This window comes from Saccoglossus kowalevskii, chromosome 2, assembly GCF_978046115.1.
Source record: "Saccoglossus kowalevskii chromosome 2, keSacKowa6.1, whole genome shotgun sequence".
Classification (NCBI taxonomy): domain Eukaryota; kingdom Metazoa; phylum Hemichordata; class Enteropneusta; family Harrimaniidae; genus Saccoglossus; species Saccoglossus kowalevskii.
This window is the reverse complement of record NC_140642.1, coordinates 2,174,299-2,185,132: the sequence shown is the minus strand read 5'-3', so window position 1 is coordinate 2,185,132 and position 10,834 is coordinate 2,174,299. Positions and strand designations below refer to the sequence as shown.

The window sequence follows — 10,834 nt, the reverse complement described above, 5'->3', positions numbered from 1 at the left end:
GAGAGATAACCATTGTAACATGGAATAGTCAGGACACGAATACTCAACTATGTGATTGTCAGACCAGAGAGATAACCATTGTAACATGGAATAGTGAGGACACGAACACTCAACTCTGTGATTGTCAGACCAGAGGGATAACCATTGTAACATGGAATAGTGAGAACACGAACACTCAACTCTGTGATTGTCAGACCAGAGGGATAACCATTATAAGGTGGAATAGTGAGGACACGAACACTCAACTCTGTGATTGTCAGACCAGAGAGATAACCATTGTAACATGGAATAGTGAGGACACGAACACTCAACTCTGTGATTGTCAGACCAGAGAGATAACCATTGTAACATGGAATAGTCAGGACACGAATACTCAACTCTGTGATTGTCAGACCAGAGAGATAACCATTGTAACATGGAATAGTGAGGACACGAACACTCAACTCTGTGATTGTCAGACCAGAGAGATAATCATTGTAACATGGAATAGTGAGAACACGAACACTCAACTCTGTGATTGTCAGACCAGAGAGATAACCATTGTAACATGGAATAGTCAGGACACGAATACTCAACTCTGTGATTGTCAGACCAGAGAGATAACCATTGTAACATGGAATAGTGAGGACACGAACACTCAACTCTGTGATTGTCAGACCAGAGAGATAATCATTGTAACATGGAATAGTGAGAACACGAACACTCAACTCTGTGATTGTCAGACCAGAGAGATAACCATTGTAACATGGAATAGTGAGGACACGAACACTCAACTCTGTGATTGTCAGACCAGAGAGATAATCATTGTAACATGGAATAGTGAGAACACGAACACTCAACTCTGTGATTGTCAGACCAGCGGCTGATCTGCACTGGCTCGGAAGATGAATTCTGATTGGCTAAAAAACAAAAAAACTTGTGGCGTTGAATGCACGTTCATTGTCAGTATTGTTATGCAAATTCAAACTAGCTAATCATTTACAACCTTCCGAGCCAGTGCAGATTAGCCTCAGACGAGAGGGATAACCATTATAACATGGAATAGTGAGGACACGAACATTCAACTCTGTGATTGTCAGACCAGAGAGATAACCATTGTAACATGGAATAGTGAGAACACGAACACTCAACTCTGTGATTGTCAGACCAGAGGGATAACCATTATAACATGGAATAGTGAGAACACGAATACTCAACTCTGTGATTGTCAGACCAGAGGGATAACCATTATAACATGGAATAGTGAGAACACGAATACTCAACTCTGTGATTGTCAGACCAGAGAGATAACCATTGTAACATGGAATAGTGAGAACACGAACACTCAACTCTGTGATTGTCAGACCAGAGAGATAACCATTGTAACATGGAATAGTGAGAACACGAACACTCAACTCTGTGATTGTTAGACCAGAGAGATAACCATTGTAACATGGAATAGTGAGAACACGAATACTCAACTCTGTGATTGTTAGACCAGAGAGATAACCATTGTAACATGGAATAGTGAGGACACGAACACTCAACTCTGTGATTGTCAGACCAGAGGGATAACCATTGTAGTGTGGAATAGTGAGGACACGACACTCAACTATGTGATTGTCAGGCCAGGGGATAACCATTGTAGTGTGGAATAGTGAAGACACGACACTCAACTCTGTGATTGTCAGACCAGAGGGATAACCATTGTAACATGGAATAGTGAGGACACGACACTCAACTCTATGATTGTCAGGCCGGAGAGATAACCATTATAACATGGAATAGTGAGGACACGAACACTCAACTCTGTGATTGTCAGACCAGAGAGATAACCATTGTAACATGGAATAGTGAGAACACGAACACTCAACTCTGTGATTGTCAGACCAGCGGCTGATCTGCACTGGCTCGGAAGATGAATTCTGATTGGCTAAAAAACAAAAAAACTTGTGGCGTTGAATGCACGTTCATTGTCAGTATTGTTATGCAAATTCAAACTAGCTAATCATTTACAACCTTCCAAGCCAGTGCAGATTAGCCCCAGACCAGAGGGATAACCATTATAACATGGAATAGTGAGGACACGAACACTCAACTCTGTGATTGTCAGACCAGAGAGATAACCATTGTAACATGGAATAGTGAGAACACGAACACTCAACTCTGTGATTGTCAGACCAGAGAGATAACCATTATAACATGGAATAGTGAGAACACGAATACTCAACTCTGTGATTGTCAGACCAGAGAGATAACCATTGTAACATGGAATAGTGAGAACACGAACACTCAACTCTGTGATTGTCAGACCAGAGGGATAACCATTATAACATGGAATAGTGAGAACACGAATACTCAACTCTGTGATTGTCAGACCAGAGGGATAACCATTGTAACATGGAATAGTGAGAACACGAACATTCAACTCTGTAATTGTCAGACCAGAGAGATAACCATTGTAACATGGAATAGTGAGAACACGAACACTCAACTCTGTGATTGTCAGACCAGAGAGATAACCATTGTAACATGGAATAGTGAGGACACGAGCACTCAACTCTGTGATTGTTAGACCAGAGGGATAACCATTGTAACATGGAATAGTGAGGACACGAGCACTCAACTCTGTGATTGTCAGACCAGAGAGATAACCATTGTAACATGGAATAGTGAGGACACGAGCACTCAACTCTGTGATTGTTAGACCAGAGGGATAACCATTGTAACATGGAATAGTGAGAACACGAACACTCAACTCTGTGATTGTCAGACCAGAGAGATAACCATTGTAACATGGAATAGTGAGAACACGAACACTCAACTCTGTGATTGTCAGACCAGAGAGATAACCATTGTAACATGGAATAGTGAGGACACGAGCACTCAACTCTGTGATTGTTAGACCAGAGGGATAACCATTGTAACATGGAATAGTGAGGACACGAGCACTCAACTCTGTGATTGTCAGACCAGAGGGATAACCATTGTAACATGGAATAGTGAGGACACGACACTCAACTATGTGATTGTCAGGCCAGGGGATAACCATTGTAGTGTGGAATAGTGAGGACACGACACTCAACTCTGTGATTGTCAGACCAGAGGGATAACCATTGTAACATGGAATAGTGAGGACACGACACTCAACTCTATGATTGTCAGGCCGGAGAGATAACCATTATAACATGGAATAGTGAGGACATGACACTCAACTCTGTGATTGTCAGGCCGGAGAGATAACCATTATAACATGGAATAGTGAGGACACGAACATTCAACTCTGTGATTGTCAGGCCGGAGAGATTACCATTGTAATGTGGATGAGTCAGGACAAAACTCTCATCCATGTGATTGCCAGTTTCAGCGTCTCCTATATTACTCAACATACATACTGAACATTACTTACATAATGTCAGTGCTTATGTATACTATGATTGCGACATAGTGACTCTTGGAGTTAACAATAGAGGATGTTATGTACTGTTGTCGTGGCTAGCCATCATTCCATCAATAATATATGATGTTTCGACGTTACACATTATTATCTTGAAAAAAAAATGGGAAATAGCGATCTAATCTCCCATGTAACACATTTATTTACTCGTGTATGGCTGCAATTAAAACAATTCACAAATATCGAGTACACTTTCCGTCCTCTAGTCCGCAGTCACTTTCCATTGCAGTGTACTTTGATTTTATATCTGGCTTTTTTAAAACACCGTCGTCACTAGTGTTGCGAAAGAAACTATCCTAATAGGTCACTTCCATTTCCTCTTTTAAAAGTCATACATCTACTTTCATTGGTATGAATTAATTTATCTTGACATTTCTACACAATTTCATAGACTTAACCATTTCTTTAACTAGAGAAAAATGTTTCTGTTATGAAAAAATAAACATTAAAACACCCAAATTGTACTAATTGCGATTCTGTAATACCAACGAAAATACCAGGTTGTGTGACCTTTAGGGGTCATGAAATAGTCTATTACCGAACGGTTATCTATACATTAGATGGCTATATTTGAATAAGGATGCCTTGTACATCCACGTTATAATAATACGTGTATTGGTTCGTGTGCAGGTGCAAAGTGATATACGCGCCATCAACGTCTTCATACTCTCTCACTTGAGGATGCTTAATACTATTTTATTTGAGGGTACTCTATCTTATCGAAGTTTTGGATGGAAAGGCCCGCACTCCAGATTCGGAACAGCTGAACTACTAATTGAAGACTAAAATAGTCGACCGACGAAGAAGATTACTCTCGCAGCAACGTCGAACTATTGTAACACCATTTGTGTCATGTGTGCTCAATGTATCGTCGTAAGAAAAGGCTGGATTCGTCAGTGAATGTCGTTGATTATTAACAGTGTATTTGCTCTATGTGACGGGTGGCGTGATGTATACTGGCTAATTCAGACGAAACGAATATCGTACATATTGACGGAATACTGTTGGTCAATTTTGTCAGCTTCAGCGTCTTCGTTGTTACTCAGTGCATTCAGTTACGATTACACATGTACGATCTCACTGTGTCCTCAACATATATACTGAACGTTATTTACATTATGACAGTGACTATGTATACTATGATAGCGACACAGGAAATCATGGAGTTCACAGTAGAGGATGGTATGTACTTTTATCGTGGCTTGAAATATATGTATTTAGTTGATTTAGTTAGGGTGTTGGTGAGACTCGCTATCAGCTGTCTAACTGTGTGTAAATCGCTAGTATTCATGTAGTGCATTCAAACACGATTGCTGTCGATTATGGTTTGGTTTCTGTCTCACGTTATTGCATCGTACATACTAACTACATCGTACGAATGTTGCAATTTTGTTCATTCGTGCTGTAAATCAGTCATATGTATAGGTGTGACATGACAACATTTTTACCAGGTCTTTTTTATATTTATTCCCTATTGAAAAAACGAACTAATGACTTATACGTGATTATTGGTTATATTACTATAACTAATTGTCTACTACTCACTCCGATGGTGCAATATCATATTTTAATTTTTACAAACATTTGCAAGTAGGTGTAGTGTGTTTTACAATTATTTTGAATTATGCATTCGTTATATATACGAGAAACCATGAGCTGGGCAACATACATTACTATTTACTGAATTCACACATGCTGAGTGTTACTTTGAAGGTAATCTTTATAATGATTTCATGTAACGCAGTAAGTGGCATTTAAAGTGGTAACCATGGTAACACGAGAAGATATACGCTACGAATACTTCACATTCTGTTTGATGAGCCACTGAGATTGATGGCGTCGCGTTTAATTACATGTATAAATTAATTCCTAGTCGTTAGTGAACCACCAATTTAATGAGCACGTGCAACGCTACATCGTTTTAACTGCCATTATACATTTTTGTATTGATTCTATTTATTTCAGTCCCTCAAATCACTAAATTTTGTGTCGATTCTGGTCATCTGCAATAATGATAAAATAATACAGTTAGACTCGATAAGAGTACGCATGGTAGATGTATAAGCAAAGTTAGCGTCTTTGAAAATAATTACCACTTACGTAAAGATTACCATAGTAACAACTCTATCCCGTCGTTCATAAATAACTGCACGAGTATGACATCCTGCTCGCAACATGGTGCTGATATGTAAAATTTTCTGGATTTGGTTTTGCTTGTATTGGTCTGTATTGTTTCTAACGGAAACAGAACTTTCATTTTCGGGCTTGAGTATACGTCTGTTTGTCGTAACATAACACAATTACAAACTCAATATCAGACAGTTATAATATATAAGTTATATGTTGTAATATATAAATCAGATGTTGCATTTAATCATAAGAATGACATTTTGTGACTTACTAAATCTTGCCAAACAATACGACATGTGTTGAATGCTGTTTATATGAAATAAAGGCGAATTTGAAATCAAACTTGAGAAGTTGGTATGAAGGTTAATTTAATCATGCTGCGAACATTTACGTTGATATGAACATTTAGATGTTAAACAATAGAACAGAAGAAAGAATCACGGACTGCATTCGACCTTTGAAATTGACTTATCTATAATATAATAAATGGAAGTGTCAGGCCTGGTTCTTGTCATAACACCAACGTGTTTATATGTTCACTGCAAAAGTGATTTTATCATATTATCAAGTAAACACATATAAATTATTTTCGCATTTAAAACAAATTGACCAATATCCAACACGTTAGAATGTGATTATTTTATATGATATTACTTTGCATAATTTGTCGTTAATAATAACTCGAATTAATTTTGAAATAACATTTAAATGATTATTTATAATTTAGTCATGTTTGCCGCAAATGTTTACTTTTTACAAATTACAATTGTACTTACCACAACAAACTACATTACACATTATATAATATTGATTAAACTTACATAATGACAGACATATAGACGTTGAGATATCTGGTATTCACATATCGATTATTCGATTACTAACTACGCATGCGTCACGTGAAACGCACATCCACACCAATATAGTTACACAATAATGAGGGTTCAATGTCAACAGAAGTTAAAGTAGGGTAGCAGGTGGCACAACAGTTACACTTGTCTCGTTAAAAACACAATTATTCACATTTATTCACTTTTGATTTACGGAAATAACACAGATCTCAACTGACATTTCTGTTGGGATTTTCCCATTACTTGCTATCAGTACTTTGTCTAGCAATCTGTAGAGAACGTGACTAGATTAAAGAGTGGTTGGGTCGTTTCTGTGTTATAGTGGCCATAAAATAAAGTGTTCCGCTAACGTTCGTAGAGATACACACTTCGTTGAGGTCATTCGATGTTATGTTCTTTATTTGTATATTGAATGGCGTTTTTGAACTTGGTAATACTCCTGAAAAAAAAGCGGTTAGTCTGTGGAAAACAGAATATACATTTATAGAAAATAGTATGCCTCAGTCTGTAGCGGTTAGAAATGATATCTTAGCCTTAGTATAGTGATAGTAGATGGAATTTTCATAAATGTTTCAGGGAACATCACCATTGTGAAGCCTTTATGTTGGTGCGTAAAATCATTTCAAATTTGTGACATCATGATTTCTGTGAGAACACAGGCTACAAAGAGAAAGTCTTACTTCCTTGGAAGCGTGTTGACTGGTTACCAAATATCATCATCTGCCTTCAACATATTTCACTCAGAATGTTCCTTATATATATGTATATATGTTTGCAGATCAAATGTGCTTTTCGTGTGCTGTGGATGGTGAGGATATATGCCTCCCCTGGATACTGCGATGTGATGGCGAGCGCCACTGCGATCGTAATGCCGATGAAGTATTTCCAACTTGTTACGGAGGTGCGTAAGTACTGACAGTATCAGTTCGCTCTTCGTTCACATAAACATCTGATTCGTCCGATTGTCACCTAATGTACTATTTTACGCATCATCCCCGGAATGTTTAATTTTTTATCAATTGCAGATAGTTGTGTGACGTTACTACCAGATTTCCGTCGATGTGACGGTAACAAAGACTGTAGAGATGGTAGAGACGAGTACTACGATGGTTGTCATGACCAAGGTAAATATGAATATAATGCGATGTAAATCTATTGAACATGTTAGAACATTAGAAACAGAACCTGGCGGAAAACTTGCCAGTTGATCACATGAGTGCAAATTTAGTAGTATTTATTGACAAACCGTAAACACCATAATCATGGTTGTCAGCGTGTGAAAGAACACCGGGTGTTTGTGTGTGAACCTTCCTTTGTAAAGGTAAACGTAACTTTTAATTCATTCATTTGGTTGTGCAGATTAATTACCGAGGACAAAGACTGGCTTGAAGTCACGTGACGTCATCGATACGTCACACTACATCCAAAAAGCTTGCATTGCCTTGACGATTTGCCTAATACTTTTACAGCAAGTCTCAGAAGTATTCAGGCAACCAATTGGCAACACGCTAGCGAATTGGATAACTGCTTTGGTTTTGACTGAACGGTTGGCTTTCGAATCTCGCTGGCGCCGTCCTGTGGTCACGCGCACTCTGGGTAAATCTATATAACAGTAGGGGATGGTCTTCATACTTTAGTTGAATGGCGATTTCGCTTTAAAATATACATTGAAAGTGTTCTATTTTCTTCGGATAATGAGGTATTCGTATACAAAGGAATTGTCGACGCAAAAACGATGAATGAAGTCGAATTTTATTAGCAGTTTAGTTTAAAGTAACCCCAAAGAATCGTTTGGATGTGAAAACGTATTTTCTGCCTGATTTATAGGAAACTGTTTCGCAACTCTGTTTATTTAGTTTCAATCAGTGTTCAAGATGGTTCCCCCCATATAGTAAATATCGCATTTATCATATTATCACTTGTACGCCAGCTGACAGTGGCCATTCGCAAGCTGGCCTCGGAAACTACTTTCACATTTCACGCCTCACAAAGCAAATCATTCAGGAGAATCCAGACATGTACCAGGCTACGTAAAAGCATTCTATGTTCCATTTTGAACGTGACCACAAGTCGGCGCCAGCGAGATTCGAAAGTCTACTGTTCAGTCAAAAACCAAGCAGTTAGCCAATTCGCCAGCGAGTTTGCAAATTGGCTACCCCAATACTGAGATTTGCTATAAAACAGAGTGAGTACATACAGTTTCTCAATTTAACTTTTCTATTATTACTGGGATTTATCTCAATTTGACCGACATCTTGTTTTTTAAAATGAAGGAAGTTTTGATGCAAATCTGTAGTAATTAACGGAAGAAAGCACACAATGTTTGCGCTGTACACATCACATACTGCCTTTGCATAAGACATGGAGGTACTATTATATGCTATTATTATACATATGTCACAGTAACGTCATGAGTTTAACGTGCCGTAATTCTGTGGTATTACACTGTTTTTTTCATCCTACCAAAATTAGGAAATGCGAATTCCAAATATGGAGCGATTACGCGCGTGAGAGTCCTCTAATAGTAAAACACAAACATGGTAGCCCCCAGGGTTTGACCGGACTCCGCACAAAGAAGTTCGCTAAATGTTTTTCGGTATTCCCATGTATCTTTGAGAGGAAAAGATGTATGCCGTCACATTGACCTCGGCTACGCGTCGGTCGATACTGCCGTTGTACAGTCTTCGTGCATACTTTTAGGTATTCTCGTAATAACCTTATAGTATCCATGCCTATTACCTGTTTTGACCTTTAGCACACAAGGACACAGTGTGTTGCCGAACATTAGCCGAAATGTTTGCTTGTAGATATGTGTACAATTTATTTGAATTTAGGTTTTCCGGTCACAGTTTTCAGGCAGTATGAATATTTCTATATGTAGCATGTAGCATAGAGGACATTTTAAATACTGCACTATTTTCAGTTGAGTGGCTGATTGATTGATTGATTGATGTTTCGACTTGCAGAAGCTGACACATCGGTATCAGTATTCAAAGATACAACGGTTGCCGTTACTGCTATGTTCCTGTTAAGTGTTGCCGTAATATTGCTTGGATTTATTTTCTGTATATGTTGCTGTTGTCGGAGAGGGCGCGAGGGGAGACCCTACATCTCGGACATTGTTGACGATAATGAAGATAAAAAGGACACCGCAGACGGTCGCCGATGGGTGTCACAAGTGGCAGGAAACTATTCAATGGGTGGTACTTTTGTTTATGATTTGAGTGAGAATTCTGTGTGAATACAGCTACAGCATATCAAGGTATTTCAGTCAGCAAAGTTATACATAAAAACAGCAATCGAATCGTGCCTGTAATGTTCCACAAAGAAGAGATGCAATAAACTGTACTGCTATATTGATGAATATGTCATTGAATTAATAACACATTATTATATAAATATATTATTGATGTGCTTTCTTTATTTTCACTGAGTCTAAATTCATCTACATGACGGCAACACATCTATAATATCTATTGTATAGGTCGTTCGATATTAAACAGGTCGCTCTTGTGTATTTTTACATATTTTTTATTCACACATTTCAGCAAATATGTTGTCAATTCCATGTATATTGGTGACGATTTTTACAAAGTTGTGAACCCGAGAAACATGAATTACGTAGTTGCATGCACTGTGGATGTCAGATTAAATGTATACAGTAATACAAGTATATAAGGTCGCATGTATGTGTTTATAATACCAACTTTCGTTCGTTATGTATCACTTATACACGTCGCCGAGTGCAATAATAATCAAATGTCCCACCCATAGACAATAAATAAATAATTGCTGAGTAAAACGTATTTGTTAAATAAATTCGTATTTGTAGAAGTCCTGGTATTAACAATATAAAAATACGTTCATATCGTACATAGTAATGCATATATACTACTCAACATATTATTCAAATTGAACGGCGGGAGTCTATTGACAAAAATGATACAAATTGAATATGGTAATTCAAACGTAACTGCTCTCTTCTCTGTATCTCAATTAGGGAATGCAAGCGATTTAGTTTGTTATTGAGCTTACCGATGGACTTAGTACTTTTTAGTACACACCTATGTACGTGTTCACTCCACTTGTTTTTTGTTTTTTTTTTTTTTGTTTTTTTTTTGTTTTTTTTTTTTTTTTTTTGTTTGCTATCTTTTTTGTATTACTTTATTGTATTTTCAACTAAGAACCCACTCCGGGATACGGTTTCAATAAAGATTATTATTATTATACCATTTAACATTCAAACATGACGTCCGTGCCAGTATATTTAACTTGATTTTTTCTTAATGTAATACATGGACACAATCTACCTACGTGACTGTGTTGTTTTCAGTACTAAGTGTATACATTACGTCATCAATTCAGTGTATACTTAACCACTTAATGTCACAAGAATTTGTTTGACAATCCGCAACAT

The 10,834-nt window shown here is 37.6% G+C and overlaps 1 protein-coding gene across 1 annotated transcript; it reads left to right on the top strand.

The window, feature by feature from the left end:
• The first annotated feature begins 4,174 nt into the window (after nucleotides 1-4,174).
• On the top strand, nucleotides 4,175-10,236 carry LOC146748047 (uncharacterized). The gene is made up of 4 exons (XM_085505803.1): nucleotides 4,175-4,618; nucleotides 7,196-7,318; nucleotides 7,443-7,541; nucleotides 9,384-10,236. Exons 1-4 carry the CDS (start codon nucleotides 4,504-4,506, stop codon nucleotides 9,656-9,658), a joined length of 612 nt encoding a protein of 203 aa, XP_085361929.1. The 5' UTR covers nucleotides 4,175-4,503; the 3' UTR covers nucleotides 9,659-10,236.
• Nucleotides 10,237-10,834: the final 598 nt, after the last annotated feature.

Excerpts from the sequence above, each read along its gene's own strand:
- LOC146748047 (XM_085505803.1), top strand. The coding sequence starts at position 4,504 with ATGTACGATCTCACTGTGTCCTCAACATATATACTGAACGTTATTTAC. Across the intron at positions 4,619-7,195 it reads GGAGTTCACAGTAGAGGATG|ATCAAATGTGCTTTTCGTGT; the intron begins GTATGTACTTTT and ends ATATGTTTGCAG. Across the intron at positions 7,319-7,442 it reads ATTTCCAACTTGTTACGGAG|ATAGTTGTGTGACGTTACTA; the intron begins GTGCGTAAGTAC and ends TATCAATTGCAG.